General features: G+C 58.1%; 2 protein-coding genes across 5 annotated transcripts in view; both read left to right on the top strand.

Moving 5' to 3' along the window:
• Positions 1 to 175: 175 nt before the first annotated feature.
• Positions 176 to 13021, top strand: Opn4 (opsin 4). Of its 4 annotated transcripts, XM_004867722.3 has the most exons (10): positions 176 to 2278; positions 3449 to 3594; positions 4750 to 4883; positions 5218 to 5421; positions 5777 to 5948; positions 6174 to 6329; positions 6977 to 7084; positions 7679 to 7859; positions 9107 to 9241; positions 10537 to 10735. In XM_004867722.3, exons 1-10 carry the CDS (start codon positions 2135 to 2137, stop codon positions 10573 to 10575), a joined length of 1419 nt encoding a protein of 472 aa, XP_004867779.2. In that variant the 5' UTR covers positions 176 to 2134; the 3' UTR covers positions 10576 to 10735. The 4 variants fall into 4 exon arrangements, with proteins under 4 accessions (XP_004867779.2, XP_021102425.2, XP_087057229.1 ...); XM_021246766.2 differs by lacking the exon at positions 7679 to 7859 and having other exon boundaries at positions 10537 to 13021; XM_087201103.1 differs by having other exon boundaries at positions 6977 to 7859.
• A 189-nt stretch (positions 13022 to 13210) lies between these two features.
• Ldb3 (LIM domain binding 3) overlaps positions 13211 to 20633 on the top strand; it is a 54572-nt gene continuing 47149 nt past the window's right edge. Inside the window, 2 exon segments of the mRNA XM_087201102.1 lie at positions 13211 to 13354; positions 13450 to 13565. Coding sequence (XP_087057228.1) covers positions 13473 to 13565 — 93 coding nt within the window. The 5' untranslated portion in view covers positions 13211 to 13354; positions 13450 to 13472.

Raw genomic sequence — 20633 nt, 5'->3', positions numbered from 1 at the left:
CTTCCTCCTGTAGCCCTTCCAGTTTCTGGTGCCGCAGTCCATCCTGCTGTCACTGATCTCTAGGCAGCCTCAGTGTCCCCTTCTACCATTGTCATCAGCCCCCAAGGTCCTGGCAAGTGTCCCAACTGTGGAGATCAGCAACCTGAGTAGGGAGGAGGTTGCATTTCCAATAAGCTGCAACTGAAACGAAAGTGGAAGCTCCTTAGACCACACTTGGAAAAGCAGGGACCAGGGAGGGGTTGATTTAAAAAAAAATTTTTTTTTCTTTAGATAGTGTCTCACTAGGAAGGGATTGCACTCACTGTGTAGCCCAAGCTGGTCTCAAACTCTCAGCCATCCTCCTGCCTCAGCCTCCCAAGTGCTGGGATTATAGGCGTGCACTACCACATCTGGCAGAGGTGTTGATTTTCCCCATGCCAATGTGCCAGGCACTCTGCCAGACAGGGTTCACACAGGCGACCAGACAGACCCATCTGTGGCCAGAGAGGGGATGGGCATAATCATGGGAGATCACCACCAGTGACACCACTGGCGTGCACTCCTAGAGGTGGGAGAAGGATGTGACAGGGCCTGGGATGGCGCCCTTGATGACCTTGAGCACTGGAGCTGAGGCTGAGCTGGGGATGGGGAGGTTTTGGGAGCACCGTGTGAGCCCAGGCTGAGTGATCTGTCCCCTTCTGCTCCCCCATGGCTCTGATAGCATGTCATTCAGTCTTCAGGGGCTGTCTGCTGCTGCTGTTAGACACCTCCTCGCTCTGCTGGCAGCTACACCTGGACAGCCTGCAGCCCGTACTTGGTGCTCAGCATCCCCAACCAAGGCTGTGCTGAGCATCGTTAGAGGGGGAGCGGTTGGCCTGGCACTGTGGTGCATGCCTGCAACCCCAGCAGTCTGGGAGGCTCAGGCAGGAGGATCACAAGTTCCAGCACCCAGCCTTAGCAACTTAGGGAGACCTTGACTCAAAAAAATTTTTTAAAGGGCTGGGAATGTAGCTCAGTAGTAAAGCACTCCTGGGTTCCATCCCCAGGGCTGGGGGTAAAAAACAAAACAGCTCAAGAAGAAAAGGGAGGCCTGGTATGTAGGAGTTCCCAGACTAGCAGGTGGGCCTGGTCACACACACCTGGTGCTAATCCCCAGTCACCAGATACTTTTCTATTCTGTGATTCTCAAGAACAAAGACCACTCCTTCCTGGGGCCCCTCGTTGGCCGCCAAGCTCACGGAAATGAAAGCAAACATCTCTAATGCAGGCTTCAGCCCTCCTTGGACTCAGATGTGGCTCATAGCCAGGACAGCCTGGAGGGCGTGGGCATCAGGGACAGCTGGAGGCCGAGGCTGCCACATAGCATTTCTGTCCCAGTGGGATGGCCACGTGGGTATGGGGTGCACGGGCTCATGAGTGACCTCCCCAGGGGGTTGAAGCATGGCAGGGAGTTTATCCCTGTCACTCGTGAAAGTGTGCCATCAAGGGAGCTGAGGGCTCCAAAGGCCAGGCATGGAGCACCCCTTCCTTCAGCCTCTCTTAGAGGTGCTGCTTTGGGACCTACAGTGCCCTGTGTCACCCTGGCTGACCTTGAACTCGCAGCAATCCTCCGTCCCAGCATGGGGGCTCCTGGGTAGCAGAGACTGCTCTTGATGAGCCCAGGGAAGCCAGGGCCCAGCCTTGGCAATTTTGTCAGAAGGAGGACAAAACCCTCTGTCTGATGTCTAGGACCTGGGCCCAGCCACATCCCTGCAACACACACACACACGCGCACACACACAGTGCACACTCACCCTCTCACTCTCTCATGTACACACAGTCCTGTTGCTATCCGTGGACCCCCAGGGACCGGTGTCTGTGGAGCCAGAAGCAAGGCTCAACTGCGCGTGTGCAGCCCTCAGCACTGCTATTTAAAGGTGGGAGGCATCAGGCCAAGAGGGGCCCTGACTGTGACATGTATCCCTTCGCGCTTGGTCAGACACTGAGTGGACATTGGCCCCAAGTACCGCTGCAGCTGGGACTGCGCAGGATGCAGGAGCTGGCAGTCTGTGCTGAGGCTGGAGGAAAGAGAGCTGGGGGGCTAGAAAGCTGAAGTCCTGAGCCTTCCACACCCTTGACGTCCCTGTATGTGTGAGGAAGAACCACCTGCTTCAGAATGGACACTCCTTCAGGGCCACGAGTCTCACCAGACCCAGCCCAGGAGCCCAGCTTCTTGGCCACCCTGTCAGCACCTGGCAGGGGGGATGGCACCCCAAGCAGCCTCTCCACGCCGGGCCAGCTTCCACCGGGCAATCCCACGGTAAGACTGGGGAAGTGTGGTACGGACTCCACCTTTCCACTTTCTGTCCCTGCTACTCTGACAGGTGACAGAAAAGGCCTGAGCTCTGTGGTAGGATCTCGGACCATCCCCAGAACACACTGGGGAAACAGAAGCAGCCCTGCAGGGAAGGAGGTGTAGACACCTAGCCTGCCCTGGCCTTGATGCCATCTGGGTAGTGTGCCCAGGGCTCTGGGTTTGTTCAGGTCAGAGTGGGTTGCTGGGCAGGACAGAGACCAGACCACACCCTTCCAAGGCAAGGGCCTGGGTGGGAGAGGTCTTTAATCCCTCGGCACTAAATTCACAGGGCAATGCTTTCCCTGTGCTGTCCATGGAAGGCCACGAGATACGACCAAAAACTACAGAGTGCAATTAAATTTAAAATTATTGCAATAGGAGGCAAGGATTTAGCTCAGTGGCACTGCACCTGCCTCGCAAGTGTAAGGGCCTGAGTTTGATCCTTGGTACTAGAAAAAATTATTACAGTAAAAGACACACTGCCACGAGTCCCTCTCAAAATCCTCTCCCTGGCTTTGAACACACTCATCCCATTGTTCTGGCCACTTTTTTTTTTTTATACCGGGGATCGAACTCGGGACCTCGCACTTGCGAGGCAGGCGCCGGAACCACTGAGCTAAAACCCCAGCCCTGTTCTGGCCACTTTCTGAAGCAGGTCTGGAAGTACTCTTTCTTGATTGTCTTTAGTTGCACAGTTTCAGCTGCCTCGATGTCCTGAATCTATTCAAAACATTGACTTTTTCATGGTCATTTTGACTCTGGGGAAGAGCCAAAGTTGTACAGTGCCAGATTCAGCAAATAAGGTGGATGAGGACACGCCATCATGGTTTTACAAATCTGTCTTTCTGTTAGATGGCACATAGCAGTGGCATTCACTATATATATATGTGTATATATGTGTATATATATATATATATATTTTTTTTTTAACCATATCTTGTAAAGACACTTTGACTTTTGGAAGACCTACATTTTCATCCCACTCAGTCACCAGCTAGCTGGGTGGACAAGTGGCTTTACCATTCATGCCTCAGTCTCCCGATCTGCCCCCTTGGGAGCCCTAAACCTCCCTTTTCAGGGACACTGGAAGGTGACAAGGGGGTGATAAACTGCCCCGCTTCTCTCTCTCCTCAGGCAGCCGGGACTCAGGCTGCGGTCCGGGTCCCCTTCTCCACAGCTGATGTTCCAGCGCATGTGCACTACACCCTGGGCGCAGTGATCCTGCTGGTGGGGCTCACCGGGATGCTGGGCAACCTGACAGTCATCTATACCTTCTTCAGGTGCTGAGGGTGCAGAGACAGTGTGGGTGGGGCACGGGGCTGTCGGGGCTGAGTGGGGAGGCAGGGCCAAGCCTGCTGTGGTCTCAGGCCTGGCCTCCACCCTCGAGTGCAGGAAAGGGCAAAGAGTGATCCTGGGAAGCTCGGATGGCACAGGCTCTCTGGAAGCCAGGGTTCATGGGGACCCTCGGGTCTCTGCCCCAACAAGCATCCTCCCTCCACATTGAAGAGCAGCGCTGGGCTCCTGGGTCATGAGTCCCTCAGCCTCTCCATGGCCTCCCAGCCCCACCCTGCCCAGTTGGTGGCTGATGGCTAAGACAGGCAGGTGGTGCTGTGAGCCCAGCCCAAGGGGGACCCCCCCCCCATTCCCTGGCTCCACCACCACCTAGCAGCCCTATCCTCTTCGATTTTCATGCTGCTCACCTGCAACTGTGCTCTCCTCAATGAGTTGAATGGCATTTCCTGATGTTCTGTGTGTGCCTTGCCCTGCAGGGGAGGGTTTGGATCCTGGCTAAGCCACTCACTGGCCTTTATGACCAGAGTAAGTCATTTCATGAGCAAGGGCCTCAGTATCCTCATCTGGAAAATGTGAATAGCTATGCCTCTCTCAGGGGAGACCCAGGAGGAATGGGGACAAGAGACGAGCTTTGTGAAGGTGGCTGCTTGTGGTCACAGACCTCAGCTCCTCCACCCTTTGTCACCACCAGGATGAGGGCCACAGAGGAAGCTGTGCTGGGAGGGGCGGGGCCAGGTGGGAGCCTGGAAGGAGGAGACCAGGATGGATGAGTAGAAGGGAGACAGGGGAATCCCTGGGGGGCTATGGCTGGAGAGGTCTGTCCAAGGAGAGAGAGCAAGAAGGGGTGGTGTTTGGAGAGACACTACTGCCTGCTTTGTCCTGGGGGAACCACCTTGGGGTGCCCCTGAGCCGGCACTGCTGGGGCTAGCTGCTGTCCAGGGAGCACCTGCTGGACAGAGACACAGGTGGCCCAGCAGCCCCCTTCCTGTCCACGTGCACATGTGTGTATGTTCATCCACGTGCAGGTGTGTGGTGTGTGCAAAGCCTATGTGCATGCATGTGCAGATGCGTGGCTTGTCTGTGTGGATGCATGTGTATTGAGGTGTCAGGAAGCACCCCTGACTGCTCTTGGACCCTCACAGGAGCAGAGGCCTGCGGACCCCGGCCAATATGTTCGTTATCAACCTTGCGGTCAGCGACTTCCTCATGTCCTTCACCCAGGCCCCCGTCTTCTTCACCAGCAGCCTCTACAAGCGATGGCTGTTTGGGGAGGCAGGTGGGAGCCCAGGGTCCCTCCTCCTGGAGAGAGGAGGATGGGCTTGGCAGGGATGCCCCCATCATAGGATGGCCCAGATGAGGCCACTGCTCTTCCTGGGCACAGAGCGAGTGTTGCCACCCTCCATGCATGAGTGAGGGAGGAGGGAAGACTGGGTTTGGTGCTGAGGCCTCTGCAGCCTCACCCAGATGTGGAGTAGATGGGGTGGGGAGGGCTCAGGCCTGGTCTCCCAAGAGTCAGGGAAGGAGGTGCCCCCATCCCAACCCAGACCCTGCTTGCCCTTGGGTCCTTTATGGGCTCTCCTCCAAGGGCTCAGGTAGGGCTCTCCCCACAGGCTGCGAGTTCTATGCCTTCTGCGGGGCTCTCTTTGGCATCACCTCCATGATTACCCTGACAGCCATCACCCTGGACCGCTACCTGGTGATCACACGCCCACTGGCCACCATTGGGTTGGCATCCAAGAGGCAGGCAGCGCTTGTCCTGCTGGGCATCTGGCTCTATGCTCTGGCCTGGAGCCTCCCACCCTTCTTTGGCTGGAGTAAGTGCCATTGGGAGAGGAATGGTAGGTGAACTTGTGTTGGGCCAGTTGGCAGGGCCAAGGGCCAGGGGGCACCTGAGCCTCAGGTGGACATTTACAGGAGCACCGCTAGCAGCAGGAGAAACAAGGTGCTCCATTAGGGACCAGGGTCACCTGGGCAGGCTGTTCCCCAATGCAGGGGTGCCGAGGTGGGCTGAGGTGACAGGTACGCAGCATGACCAGCTTACATGGGTCAAGCTTGGCGGGGGCTGGGCCAGTACCGTATCTGGGAGCCCCAAACCCCACACAAAGCCCCCGCTAGACCAGGAGCCCTGGGAAGAGCTAGTGTGAAGGCTAAGTGCCCTTCTTGATCCAGGTGCCTATGTGCCGGAGGGGCTGCTGACGTCCTGCTCCTGGGACTACATGACCTTCACACCCTCTGTGCGCTCCTACACCATGCTGCTCTTCTGCTTCGTGTTCTTCCTGCCGCTTCTCATCATCATCTACTGCTATGTCTTCATCTTCAGGGCCATTCGGGAGACAGGCCGGTGAGTGTTCTGTGGCGGGAGAGGGCTGCCACCCACAGGGCGCTCAGGGCTCCAGGATGCACTGAGCACCTCTTAGGTGTGGTGAGGGGACAGAAAGGCACCCAGGTAAAGCCACAGCAAGACTCTGTTCCAGAAAGGATGCCTCCTTCTAAGTGTCCCCAGAGACAGTCCTCGAGGCTCTCACTGCAACACGAGAGGGGTCTGATCCAGATTTCACTGTCCTAGAGCCTTCGAGAGCTGTGGGGAGTCCCCAAGTCGGCGGCGGCAGTGGCAGCGGCTGCGCAGTGAGTGGAAGATGGCCAAGATCGCACTGCTGGTCATCCTCCTCTTTGTTCTCTCCTGGGCGCCCTACTCCACTGTGGCCCTGGTGGCCTTTGCTGGGTGAGCAAGTGGCATGGGGCTGGGGTGGGAGCTGACTCATGGAGGGTCCAGGACACGTGCTAGGGATGCTCTGGGCCACCCCAAATCCGGGCTCCTTGGGGACATGCAGTTGTCCCTGAGGTTCCAGTCCTGTCCTTGCCTAGGCTGTGGCATACAGGAGGGGCGCTGCTCACCTAGGAATGAGACCCGAAGAGGTGCCCTCTGTGGCAAGACCTGCGGACTTTGTCATCTGCAGCAGTGTGGGCACAGGCTAGACTTCAGAAGCACTTTGCAAGAACCATAAAACCTTGCCAGTGTTTGGGCATTGACTTTCTTATCTAGGAGTGAGCCAGGTTTCTCTAAGGCAGCCAGGGAATGGTGGGCATTTGGGCAGGGTGGGGCTTGGGAAGAGCTACACAGAGGGTCCGAGGCCAATGGGGGACACCCAGAGCTACGGTGGGACCGGGAGACCCTGCCTAAACTTGTAGTCTTCATCCCAGAGCCCCACCCTCAACCACCCCCAGCTTCCCTCCCCCAACCTCAGCCCAGAATCCTCCCTGGCACTGCCAGGCCCGCAGCAGGCCAGAGACTCACCGGACTGTTGGGCCAGGCTGGGCTAGGGTCTGGATACTGGGAAGGGTGGGAGCCCTGCCCCTCCTTTGTTCTAGGCATGCGCACGTCCTGACGCCCTCCATGAGCTCAGTGCCAGCCGTCATCGCCAAGGCCTCTGCCATCCACAACCCCATCATCTATGCCATCGCCCACCCCAAGTACAGGTGCGGCCACCGCCAGCATCTGGCTGTCTCCTGGGTTGGTCGGTGGGGAGTAGAGACACCCTGCAGTGGGGTCTGGGGTGGGCGTGGCTCATTTGAAGGGGCACCAGGGCATCCAGCAGAGTCTGACCCTAACTACAGAGTCTTCGAGGTGAGTCACAAGGCAGCCAAGGTCTCTGATCAGCCATTCCTCCCTGCAAAGACAAACGCTCAGACCGTGATGTCCTGGAGAGACCCAGCAGGGACACAGGACCTGGCCTTGAGGGCCCTGGCAGGTCCAGGGCCTCTGTGCCTAATGCATGCTTGGCTGATAAGAATCCCAGCAGGCGCCTCTCCCTTGGGGACTCTTTGGCCTGATGGTGTCTGTCACTCACCACCCTCTCAAAGCCAGCTGACAGGCTCAGCCAGTCTGGCTCAGAGCACTCAGGGGTGTCCCTGGTCCCCTTTCACATCCCCAACCCTGCCACCCCAAGGCTCTCTGCCCACTCCCGCTACTGGGCTTTATCTCTATTCCAGCAGCCCTGTAAGTCCACTAGGCTGCTTCCCCCAGTGTATGGCTGCCTGTCCCTTGGCCCTGATCAGTGTGTGGCCCTGCAGGATGGCCATTGTGCAGCACCTGCCCTGCCTGGGACTGCTTCTGGGTCTGTCGGGCCAGCGCAGCCTCCCCTCCCTCAGCTACCGCTCCACACACCGCTCTAGGCTGAGCAGCCAGGCCTCTGACCTCAGCTGGATCTCAGGACGCAGGCGCCAGGAGTCCCTGGGGTCTGAGAGCGAGGTGGTAAGAACACTGGGTACATGCCAGTGGCCCTGGCCACTCCTTCCTTAACCTGCCCCAGGCCCTGGTGGAGCTGACCCTGGGACTGTAGGCCTCTTGGCCCCTTCAACTTCCTGTGTCCTCCTCCAACTTTCGGTGGGTCCAATCTGAGCTTGGGTCTTCCAGCTCCAGGTCACCTTTCTCTGCGCCAACACAGTCCTCAGAGGCACAGATGAAAAAGCTTAGTGTTTCTAGCCCCAGATGGTCATCCAGAGATGAGGAGCCAGCACAGGCCCTGTGGGCCTCAGCATTCAACCCCTGGCCTCTAGGAGCCATGGAGAGCAGGCTGCAGGGGAGGAAGTTTCCAGCCTCAGCTTATCCAGTGTCAGCTCCTGAGCCTGGGCCTCTGTGGCCCCCAGAGTTGGTGTTAGCCCTGGAAACCCCCAGCATCCCATGGCCTGGAGCTTTGGCCCCCAAATGTCTCCAGGAGCAGCCTCTGCACTCTGGCTCCTGTCCTGGCCACAGTAGGGCTCCCGCTCCTTCTGCCTGTAGGGCCTTCTGTGGCCCTCAACAAAAGCCTCCGTAGACAGACTAGACAGTGGTCTCCTTCCTCTGCTCCCACCCTAGGGTCCCTGCTGAGGGCTGTGGGGGGAATGGGCAGGTTCCCTTCCCTGAACCATTTTAGTGAAAACTGAGAAGTAAACCTCATCTGCTTTCTCATCTGCTTTGTTTTGTTTTGTTTTTTGAGATAAGTTCTCCCTAGGTAGCTCATGTTGGCTGTGAGCTTGAAGATCCACCTGCCTAAGCCTCCCAAGGGCTGGAATTAAAGTGTGTGCCACCATGCCCAGCTAATATACATTGTTTTTTGTTTGTTTGTTTGTTTGTTTTGTAGTGCTGGGGATGGAACCCAGGGCCTTCTAACTGCTAGGCAAGCACTCTACCACTGAGCTACACCCCAACCCTCTCATCTGCTAATAGAACCTAGACTCTGTAGAAGACCACTCCTCTACCCCAAACCTAAACAACTATGTGGACACCTGGACACACACACACACACACACACACACACACACACACACTCACACACAGAGCCAGACCCCAGCAGGCATCTCTTGCTGGGATTTGGTGACCACAACCTTGAGCAAGGTGTCCTGAGCCTCCTTACCTGAAAGCTATGGGAGGCCAGAGAAGGGCCTGTCATGGGGGCTGAGGGTGCAGGGGTGTACCACAGGCTGGCTCTCACCTCACAGGAGCTCTCCTGCCTCCCCCAGGGCTGGACAGACACTGAGGCATGGGGGTCTGCCCAGCAAGCAAGTGAACGGCCCCCTTGTGGCATGGGCCTGGAAGGCTGGGAAGCCAGGGCCCATCCCAAGGCCCAGGAATGGGAAGCTGAGACTCCCGGAAAGGTGATTGGGCTAGACACCTGCCAATTTGTAAAGGGGAGGGAATGGGGGCCAGTAGGGGCTTGTTGTGGTGGGCGGGCCTGAGGGTTTCTGGAAATCACTGGGTCCCTGCACCTCCCAGTTTTCCCCTCTCCTGCTTAGGGGTGGCTGGGACCGTTCTTGGGTGTGTCCACGTGCGACCAAGTGTGCTGGGGCTGTGTGCCAGGACAGATGCACAGCGTGTGTATACGAGTGTGTGTTCATGAAGATTTGTGATCTAAAGCCACAGAGCATAACTTGTGCATGTGTGTGACAGGACAGATTGTGCCCCAGGGGTCTGCTGTAGGCTGAACCTGTGCCGGTGTTTTGACGACGTGCCCCTCTCTGTGTGACCCCAGGGCTGACGACTCTGGGGGCGGGGCTGCGGGCTTTGGACACCCTGAGAGCAGGATGTCGCCAGAACACTTGTGGCTATTAAAAGAAGGCCAGCTGTCGGCCCAAGTGCCTATGGAACGGAATGTGGATGGTGATTAGAGAAGCCGATTCTGGAATGCTGGAAATGCCATGTGCTTAGGGCCTGGACTCCCACCCTGCTGACAGCTCCCCCTTGCCCTCTGCTCACCCCCACACAACACACCAGGCTGCCACTTGGGCACCCTGGGGCTTCCCCAGCCAGCCAGAGCCACAGCTGCATCCTGCCTTCCAGCCCTGGTCTGCTTCACGGTTGTCCACTAAGGGGGAGCCCAGGGCTGCTTTCTGTACTGGGGGAGCCCCTGTCACCCCCAGCATTCCTGGCCCCAGCACCACTCCCGATCTGGGGCCTGGGCTGTATGCACAGCCATGGGGGCCAGGGCAGAAGCCCGGCAGTGACCCCAAGCTGTGAACCCCAGCAGACAATGATAGATGTCATGGTGTCCATCCTGGGGCCAGGTCAGCTTGTGGCACGCCTGGGGCCTTCCATGGTGTCCGGGCAGGGGTTGTTGAGCAGAGTGAGACTGCAGGGAGAAGCTGCCAGAGGAAGTTGATGGCACAGAGGGGAAGGAGAAGCTCGGCAGGGCAGCAAGGCTGACAGAGGACAGTGGAGCCCACACAGTATAGGAGGAGCAAGAGGAGAGATGGCTGGAGGGTGGCCATGAGCAGGAGCCTGGGGACATCAGGCTCAGACTCCTTTGAAAGGCAGTCCCCGAGAAGGCCCTTCCCAACCTGCAGCAGCCTGCCCCTACCATGCAGCCTCTGCTCGTGTCTCTGTGACCCAAACGCCAAGGGTCTCAGGGGACTCTGCACTTCTGGATGAACAGATGTGTGTTGTTTGTTTTCAGACCAAGGGCCGGCTCCCCAGCCTGGATCCCCAGATGTAGGATGCTGGCTGGCCCTCCCTCCTGTCGGACACATCCAGCCCCACCAGCCCGCAGGCTTTGTCACCCATGCTGCGCTGGAGTCACAGCCCCAGCCTTGCGTCCCGCTTCACACCACAGAAGTCCTGCCTGTGTGGCCTGCGTCCTTGTGTCCCAGCTCTGCAGCCCTCTGCCGCCAGCAGCTGCCACCTCTGCAAACATACAGGAACACACTGCTGTTTATGAGCCATGCATCTGGCCAGGCTGGGCACTTCAGTGGCCTAGGGCGGGGGCAGCACTACCCCTCCCACCAGATACAGCCTCCCTGTGTATACTTCCCCACCCGACCCCCACCTGAGCCATCCCCTGGTGGCCCACACTTGCATGCACAGAGTGCTATAGGTACCAATTTGCATGCACACCAAGTCCTGTGGTCTGTGTCACATCAGTGGTCCAGGTTCACCCTGAACTGGGGGGCTGTGACAGGGGTAGGAAATAAAAAGTAGAGACGCTCTCTGCCATATTTGGTATGGACCTGTGGGGCTGGCAAGGGGAGGGAGCCCGCCCACCCAGCCTCAGTGCCTGCAATATCATCTGTCCTCCTCTCCCGGGTTCCCGCCTTGGGACTTGCACTCCTGAAGGCCCATTGCCAGCTTTGAGGGTGCAGAGTAGTGTTGGGGGTCAAGACTAGAGATGGCCCAGCCCCGCTCCCCAGGGAATTCTGAGCCCCACTCAGCCTGAGGACACCAGCTGCTCTCCAGCTGGCTTGGGCTTCCTCTAGGGGAGGCAGATGGAGGGAGGCTGGCCTCTGCCTTTAAGAGCATCTGGGCCACCTCCGCCTTTCCCTAGAGGCCAAAGATGAGCCTGTGACTTGGGGCTCCAGTGACAGTGACAGCCTTTATCAGCTCCTCAGTGAGCTGGCTGTCCCAGCAGTGGTCACCCCCTGCTCCCCAGCTGGGCAGAGTGGAGATGCCTAGAGTTAGGGACAGATGGCGTAGGGCTTCGGGGGGCACAGGGCAAGGGATGAAAGAAGGATGGGGTACTGGCCTCCTGGCTAGGACAGGTGGGGCTGCGTGACACAGAGCAGAGGAGGCGGTGACATGGCCTGGGGGAAAGAACATAGGTCCCTGCCTGGCTTCATCCATTTGCTATTTTTGTGACCTTGGGCAAATGATCAAGCAGCCCAGTAGCACAGACATCCTACATGCACGTTGTGTGTGCCAGGCCCTCCATGAGGCTGGGGTCTGGCCAGAGCCCACTCAGCTTCCCTGAGTCTCAGTTTCCCCAGCCCAGGAGACAGCCTGTGTCTTGATCTCAGTCAGTCCAGACCCCATGGGCCCATGGTCTCTCATGGGCCACCTTGATCCACAGCCCACACTGGCAGGAGTCCTGAGGGGCAGTGGGCTGAGCATGCCTCACCAACTTTCTCTCTGTGCTGTGCCCCGGCAGCAAGCAAGTAGCCATTCCTCCCTCCCCTTGCCCTGCTATTACTGTGCAAAGGGCACAGGGCCTGGTGTGTGTGCTGGCAGCTGCAGCTTTCCATGCTACTGTCAAGTTTTCCAGGGCACAAATGAGACAGGAGAACCAGGAATAACCAGCCTGGCCCCAGAGGGTCGGGGTTGGGGGTGCCCCAGACCTGCCTTCAGACTCTGTGCCCAGGCACATGGTGGCCCTACACCCTGAGCCAGAGCTCCATGAGGCTCTGCAGCCACTGGAACTCCATCCTTTGTCAGGAGTCCCACTGGAATGACCCAGGCTCCAGGGTGGCCAGGGTCCACTCCCTGTGTGGAGGAGCCATTTAATCTCTATGAGCCTTGACTCCTACAGGCCAAAGTGGCAGCCTCTCTGGACCCAGGGATTGTAGTGTAAAAGCTCCCGTGATGAGCTAAACCATGCCCAGAGGTACTTCCGTGATGTGGGGTTTTTGTCCATATGGGGGTTTGAACCCAGGACATTCACATGAATTACACCCCCAGTCCATTTATTTATTTAGCATTGGAGATTGAATCCAGGCCTCCTGCATGCTAGGCAAATGCTCTAACACTGAGCCACATCCCTAGCCCAAGTGTGTGTGTGTGTGTGTGTGTGTGTGTGTGTGTGTTTTGAGGCAGGTCTCATTGTGCAGTTCAGGCTGACCTTGAACTCACTATATGTACCCCAGGCTGGCCTTGAACTCTTGGCAATCCTCCTGTCTCAGCATCCCGAGTGCTGGGATTAATGAACCACCATGCCTGGCCCGTATTATTTTTTTATTTTGAGACAGGCTCTCACTACATTGCCCAGGCTGGGCTTGAACTTGTGTTCCTCCTGCCTCAGCCTTCCAGAATGTATATGATCATTTTTATGGCTGGACAACCAGGGTTTGATTGCCAGTCTCCTGAGCTGAAGTTTTTTTCCAGACCTGCTGGAGGCTGAGCTCAATCTGAAGCACCCACTGCAAGGGTCCCACACTGGACAACTCAGCTCAGCTTAGGGTCCTGGCCAGGGTGCAGCAAGACCCTGCCCGAGGGAGCTTAGAGTAGGGTGTTGGGGTGTAGGGGCTCTGCAGAGAGCAGAGGGAGGCCAGGGCATTATCCTTACCTGGCGAGGCCTCCCTTCCTGCCTGGTGCTGGACACCCCTCCCCAGGGGCTATATTAGCCGAGTGAGTCACGGTGGCTGGCCAGGCGGGCACAGTGTAGGGTTACAGTCCATTTATGGGCGCAGCAAGGGCAGATATCTGTGTCGATGGCATTCGGTCCCGCTATTCTTAGGAGCCTCCCAGCAGCTCTGCACAGCCCAGGCAGGGAGCGAGGGACACAGCAGGCAAGGCTGGGGGCCGGGGCCTGGGGGCAGTGGCAGGAGCGGGCTGGGGTGGTGGATATGTGTGCATCCTGACTCTCCCAACCCTCTGTCCCCAGAGGCAGCTGCTGTCAGCACCAGCATGTCTTACAGCGTGACCCTGACTGGGCCTGGGCCCTGGGGTTTCCGTCTACAAGGGGGCAAGGACTTCAACATGCCCCTCACCATCTCTCGGGTGAGTGCACTACACCCAGAGCCTGGCACCCCTGGGGGCAGGGCTACTCGAAGAGGACGTGTGCGTGTCTGTCCCTCTGTCCTGCTGGGGCTCCTGGAGAGCAGATATACATACACACACACACACACACACACACACACACACACACACACACCAGTCTGAGGGGTGGGACTGGACTGGTATCCTGATCTTGTCCATGGCTGGAGTTTGCCCGCCTAGGCCCATGTGCTGGGGTTGACTCACAGGGGCAAGGCATGGGGGCAGGGGACGGGTGGTTTGTTTTTTTTTTTTGATACTGGGGATCGAACTCGGGACCTTATACTTGCGAGGCAGACGGTGGAACCACTGAGCTAAATCCCCAGCCCAGGATAGGTGTTTTGAGCTGAGTGGGAATCACTGAGCTTGCAGAGCAGATGGGCAGGTAGACAGACAGGGCAGCACCCTCCTAAGCCTGCTCCTGGCAGGACGGGCTCAGGCTGCTGAAAGTTAGAGCCCCTCCTCTGACACGGGTAGGTGCTTTGGGAAAGTATCATTCCTGGTCTGGTCAGGGCAGGTGATGGTCAACGGATGGATGGACAAACAGACTGCAGCCCTGCTGTCCTGGTGGGGCCTGGCTGGACTGGTGACTGGGCTCCCCCACCTGCCCTTTCTCTCCCTAGAGCCCTGGGCTCATGGGGGTCCCACGCTGGCCAGCTCACTGGGCTTCCCACCTTCTCTGGCTTGGGATCCTGGGTCCCCAATCTGTCCGAGGTCTTTTCCCCCACATCAGCCTGGGGAAGCAACCCCTGGATCCTGCGGTGTCTGGTGGAAGAGCCTGGTGGGCGACACAGGTCATCAGGGGTTTCGAGGGCTGCTGCTGTTGCACTGAGACCCAGAGGGGCCAGAGCCAGCCTTTCCTGAGACAAAGGAGGAGGGGCTGGGGTTCAATATTGCTACAGTCCCAGCACCTGGGCACCACCTAGAATGCAGTGGGTGCCCAGTCAGTACTAGTCAGATGAAGGCCCCAAGGTGGAGGGGCACCCCCTGCCTGGTGTCTGAGCCCTGGACAGTGCTGATGGGGCAGACAGTGGCAGGTGAGACCCACACTGTTGCTGGAGGGTGTGGGAGGGCAGGTGCCTAGGTTGCTTGCCCCCCGGAGGCAAAAGGACAGTTTCTTCCCCCCAGCAGCAGAGACTTGTGTGGCCGGGGACGGCACTGCGTTGAGCAGTGGGGAAGGCTCAGGAGATGCTGGCCAATGTCCCCAGAGGAGGGTGATCTTGGCTTTGGAAACTGTCATGGGCACTGGAGCAGGTGAGAAGAGAAGACCCCTGAGGGCCCAGGCAGCCTGGGAATGGCCACAGAGTCCCCAGCCGGGTGGTGGCCTTGCTCTCCATCCTTCAACAAGAACCTGGCATCTCCCCTCCCTCCGGGCCTAGTGCCCTGGCGACCACAGGGTCCCTGAGGAAAGGACACCGCAGCCTGTGTCCCCTCCTTGACGTGGTGACATATGGGCATTTGAGCCTGGTGCTCACCCCCACCCAGACCTTGCAGAGTCCCTGTCACCAACTGGGTCTCCTCCTTGCATGAGGTGGAGTCTCATGGGCCCTCACTGCCACACCAGGGACTGTGCCTTGTCCCCCGGCCCCACTGTCCTCGAGGCTTGCTGCCGTTGCTTGGCCCCATCCCAGCTCAGTGGCACCCAGGATAGCCAGTGACCTCACCCAGGACCTATGTGCCACCTGGCCCTGGATGGCCAGGGGCTTAAATGGCAGCACAGAGGCCTTAAGCAAGATGGCAGAAGAATGTCCTCCATTGGAGACGGGCTGTGTCGAGATGTGCCACAGCCAGAGACAGGGGGACTTTCAGAAATAAAACCCAGCAGGGCATGGGCAGGGCTTCCCCTGGGACATGCCCTGAATCACCTGGGCCAGGAAGCAGGGTGGCCTGGATGCTGGAATCCTCCCCAGAACTTGAAGTCCCTTGGAAGAAGCCAGTGGTGGGCCATGGATAGCATGGCCTTGGGCAGCTCTGGAGACACCTTGCACGGTGGCATTTCTTGCCTGGGATCACAAAGCCCTCTGAACCAGGAATGCCCCCACAAGGGGGTGCCAAGCCAGGCACCCTGGAGGAGCACACTGCCACCTCAGCCAGGAACTGGTCCTCACAGTGGCTATCGGATGGCATTCAACATCCCAGCCTGAACCTCTGTTGCAGGTCCTGGGACCTAAGCCCTGGGAACATTCCCATGTCGCCTAACCTAGCCAGATGGGGCTTGTGTGATGTGTGGGACAGAGGTGGCAGTGTCCTGGTGCCTGGTGGCCTGGTCCACAGCCAGAAGACTGGAAGAAGCTGACCTATCTCAGCTGCAGGTGCAGCAGCTGCTCTGCCTGTAGCTGTCCCCTGCAGGCTGAGTGGTAGCCGTCTCCAAGCCACCCTAGGGTGGTAGAAGCCCCTGCAGACTGCTCTGTATCGGGGCTAGGGAGGGTGTGGGGAAATGCCTTTATTTATCCTGGACAGGTGCACTGGCTACAACCTGAGCTGCCCTCTCTCCTCCATGAGGCAGGGATCCATGAGGGGGTGGGGAGCAGGGAGCTGCTCAAAGGCCCAGCCCCCACCCTGCAGGCAGGGTCTGGGTTACCCCACACCTTAGAGAAGGGGCATGCACGTGTGCTCAGTGCTGCTACCCTCAGCCAGTGGCGCCTACCGGCCTCAGTTTTCTCACCTGTAAAAGGGGGGCAGTGCCTTCCATGCATGTGGGAGAGCAGACATGCAGCCAGGCTGCTGGGCTGAGCCTAAATCCCTGACCTCATCCACCCTACCTGGCAGCCTCTGCCCTTCTGTTGGTTTCAGTTTCAGTATTTATGGGACTCTCTCTGCTAAGGTGCTGAGAACAAAGGATCCTCAGGAGAGTGAGGAGGACAGGCTAGACTATTCTGGGTGGCCATGCTGGCAATTCCTGGAATTTCTAGGCCATGGGAGCTCTCCTGCCATCATGCTGCTCCTTGGGCAGCACCCCTAGGTGCTGACAGGTGTGCTGTTTATAGCCAAAGAGTGGCAAGCTTGGCTCCAGCCCCCAGACCTCTAGCAGCAGGGAGATAAGGTGCAGCCGAACTGCTGAGTCCTCTGGCCAGGCCCACCCTGTTGCTTAGAGTGTGGAGTGGACATCAGGTCCTAGGGGTGGAGAGCAGAGTCCCACGGGGCACTCCAGCCCTCCTGTTCCCCAGTGCAGCTTCTCCATCCTGTCAGAACTGGGAACTACCTCTACCCTCAGGGATGTCCTGGGAGGCGTGATCCAGCTTTTCTGGGGCCCCAAAAGGCAGGGGCAGATGCACAGGGAACATCTTACTGTCCACACCCAGGACCCCGATGGAATGGTGGCCGGGTTGGGAGGAGGACCGGAGAGGGACAGCGGCCAGCCCTGGAAAGGAAGGGAGGCTGTGCACAGACACAGCGGTGACCCAGGCTTTGGACAAAGAGGGGTGACTGGAGAGTGAGGCCGCAGTGGCTCCAGGACCTATGGGCCACTTCTCAGGGAGTCTGGAGGTGAAGAAGGGAGAGAAAAGACACCGGCACCAGTTGGAGCAGAGTCGGAAGGAACTCTGGCTTATTCCTGGGCCAGGGTGGAACTGGAGCCTGGAGGGACAGAAGGTTGCAGGGAGAAGGTGGGGGCAGGGCGCGGCCTCAGGGGAGGCCAGATGGGAAAGGAGCAGGCTTGGCCCACTAGTAATTTAATCACTTGCTGTTCACCCCCAGAGGGCCGGGACGGGGAGTGACAGAAGGCCCCTCTCCTTGCTCGAGCTACCTGCCCTATAAGGGCCCTGCCATACCTGGCAAACTCAGCAGAGGAGGAGACAGGGGGCTGTCTGCTTTTGTTGTTTGTTTTGTTTTTTTGAGACAGGATCCATCTGTGTAATCCAGGCTGGGCTTGAACTCACTAATGTAGCCCAGGCTGACCTCGAACTCATAGTGATCCCCCTGCCTCAGCCTCCCGAGTGCTGGGGTGACAGGTGTGCACCACCACACCTGGCTTGCCTGCCTGCCAAAAAGGGCTGAGTGTGCTGTGGACCCCTTTGGCACCTTGTTCCCTCAGGACCTGGACAGACCTTGTCTATCCCTGGCCCCTGTAGGGACAGCAGGCTGGCTTGGACTGAACTGGTTATCATGGACTGACCCCTTGCATCCCACCCTCTCCCCCACGGAGCCTGGGGTACATCCTCTGGCACATCTAGAGGGAGGGACAAGCTGACATTTGAGTATCCTCGGTTGAGAGGCTCCGTAAACTTCTCAGCCTTGCCCTGTCCTTAGTGGTGCCCTGTTTCACGCTGTAATCCGAGTACAATCCCAGGAGAGGCTTCCTGGGCCTCCACCACAGCAGCCTGGATTGGCTCATTCCAAAATCCCTCCTGGGCACGCCCAGGTGGCCCTGCTACCACCGGAGGTACCCCAGGACTGTGGCCCAGTGAGGCAGGTGGATCCCTGGCATCTGAAAACCAGAGTCTGCCTCAGCGCCTCGCTCTGGGGCTTTTCCAGCCTCTGCCCAGGCCAAGATTGAAGAGAAAGCTGGAAAACAAAGTGGGAGCCAGACACGCTTTCCAAAGAGCATTTTAAATGCTCCAAGGGGGATAGAAAGATGATTCGTTTGTTTGGTTTGAACCCAGGGCCTTTGCACCCCAGCCCTTTTTTATTTTTTGAGACAGGATCTTCCTAAATCTCTAAATTGTCCAGGCCAGGCTTGAACTTTCTCCATCCTCCTGCCTCAGCCTCCCAGACTGCTGGGAATACAGGCAAGTGGTACCATGCTCAGCAGAAAGACTGTTTTCTTTAAGAAACAAAAACCCTGCAAGGATATGGGTGTGTTGAGTCTTTTCTGGAATAATGTCAACAGAGAGAGGGGAGGAGAGTCGGATGAAAGATACAGGAGCCTGTGGCCAGTGCCAAAGGCGCCACCCCAGCCCCAAGCCTGGCAGTCTGCTGGAGATAGGATGGCTCTGGGCTGCTCCTAGGTCCCTGCCTCCCACCCACTCTTCTCCAAGGGCCCTGGCAGGACAGAAGAGCAGCTCTCCAGAAGAGGACTACTACCCCACCCCCACCCGGGGACACCGGGGCAGCCAAAGGCCAGGCCAGCTGTGCCCTGACAAGCAGGCACAGGTGCAGGGAGAGCGGCGCCGGGGCTGTGGGAGCTCGGCGGCTCCCCTCTGGGGTGTCTGGCCACTGCCCAGGCCCAGGAGGCTGAGTCCTCCCAAGGGATGAGGTGCGGGGCAGGAGGTGGAGGGTAGGGGGTGGCAGGCAAGCTGGCCCTGCTACCAGAGAAAGTGTCCCGGGCAGCCTGAAGGGGGTGCCCGGAGGGCCTGACTGGCCCAGCCGATTGCGCCCAGGCCCTCTGGATGTCATTCAGGTGCCCTCACTCACTGTCAGTGTGATCCTGTTAAGTCCCTTCTGCCGTTGCAGGCACCATCTTCTGTGTGAGACCTGCAGCTGCTCCCTCCCCTGCCGGGCTTTCTGCTTCAGGGGACACCCTTCTGTGGGGATGGCCTGTGATGGAGTGTCCTGTTGGGAGGGCAGACCCTAGGATGGCACAGGCATTGGAAAATCTAGCCCCAAGAGTACCACACACTTGTCACAACATGCTTTGAAATGGCTCTACAAATGGATTGGTGAGCCGGGCATGGTGGTCCACGCCTATGACCTGAGCACTTAGGAGGCTGGAGCAGGAGAATCACCAGGAATTTGAGGTCAGCCTGGGCTACGTAGTGAATTCAAGGCGAGCCTGGACTACGGTGTAGTGACCATGTCTCAAAAAAACAAATCAAATAAAGCAATGGGTTAATGAGTGGACAGCCAGACCCATGCGTGTCATGAGAAAGCCAGGTAGTGGGTACCTGGGGGTTTCATGTAGAGTTGTCTCCGCCTTTTCTGTACTCACAGACATCTCTACCAGTTTGTTGGGAACAGAATAGTGCCACAGGGAAGCCAGAGGGCAGGACCCCTTGGCCTAGCAAGCACTTTGTTTTTCTTTGTTATTGGTTTTTTCCCTCTGTTCTGGCCAGAGAGCACCCTTCTGTCACCACTCGAGTCATGCAGGGGCAGGCTATCTCTGGGGCAGGCTGGGGCTTGGGGACTGCAGGCTGCCTTGGCCTGGTGGGCACTTTCCGAGAGGGGCCTGGTGGGAGGCTTCCATCCACGTCCAAAAGCCCAGGCCTGGCTGGAGGCCTTCCCAGACATGGCACGTGGGGTGTGGGACGGTCCCCAGGTCCTCTCTGGGTACCTTCTAGGATCGTCGCCAGATCATAGCCAGAATTTGGCTTCTGCCAGCTTGAGGAGCTGGCCTTGTCCCCAGCCAGGAAGGTGACTGGGATGTCCCCGTGAAGTCAGAAGTGACTGTGGGTGTGTTGGGGAGGCAGAGCCAAGGTCACCCCCCAGCCCTAGCTGGGTAGGGGCCTGCAGAGCTTCCTCTCCTGTAACCTGCATGTCCCCCACATGATGCCAGGGACTTCCAACATGGTACTGTGGGAGTCGGGTCCTAAAGTCATTCTGTGTGACATCAGCTCATGGGTGGAGCTGGAGTCTCCATGATGTCCTATGAGGTATCTCTAGGGATGGGGCTAACCCTCTAGGGACTGTCACAACGAGCCACAACCTTCAACCAGCTATTGCTGGGGGCCAGTTGTTCCAAGTATAGCATTGTGTATGATGCCCTTGGCAGTCCCACCTGAACAACTGTGGCTTCCCAAGTAATTTCCCAGGGCTGGTGGCCTTTCTGATACCTGTGGGTGTCCCTGGATGAAATCTCAGTGGCCTCTGTGTGGTCACATCGGACTCGGTGATGACCCAGGGTGCAGGGTTTGTGAGCTCTCGACCACACTGGTGCTTTCCCTTCGGGAGACAGAAAACTGATGGGAGCCTGGCCTCTCCCCATTTCCATGCCAGCCTTGCTCCCCCAGGCTGGTGCTGCCATTGTAGCACAAAGCAGCTGGCACAGATGCCTTTGTATGGGTGCATTGTCCTATGTGCTGGCCCAGCAGCACCTCTGGGGTGCTGGGTCTTGGTTCCTACATCTCCTTCCCTCCTGGGCCACAAAGCATTCTGTGG

The sequence above is a fragment of the Heterocephalus glaber genome, unplaced genomic scaffold, assembly GCF_053883595.1.
Source record: "Heterocephalus glaber isolate CG9 unplaced genomic scaffold, H.glaber_assembly_v1.0 deba00001755, whole genome shotgun sequence".
Taxonomy (NCBI): Eukaryota; Metazoa; Chordata; class Mammalia; order Rodentia; family Bathyergidae; genus Heterocephalus; species Heterocephalus glaber.
Note: the sequence above shows the minus strand (reverse complement) of the source record. Positions and strands in the feature narration are given on the sequence as shown.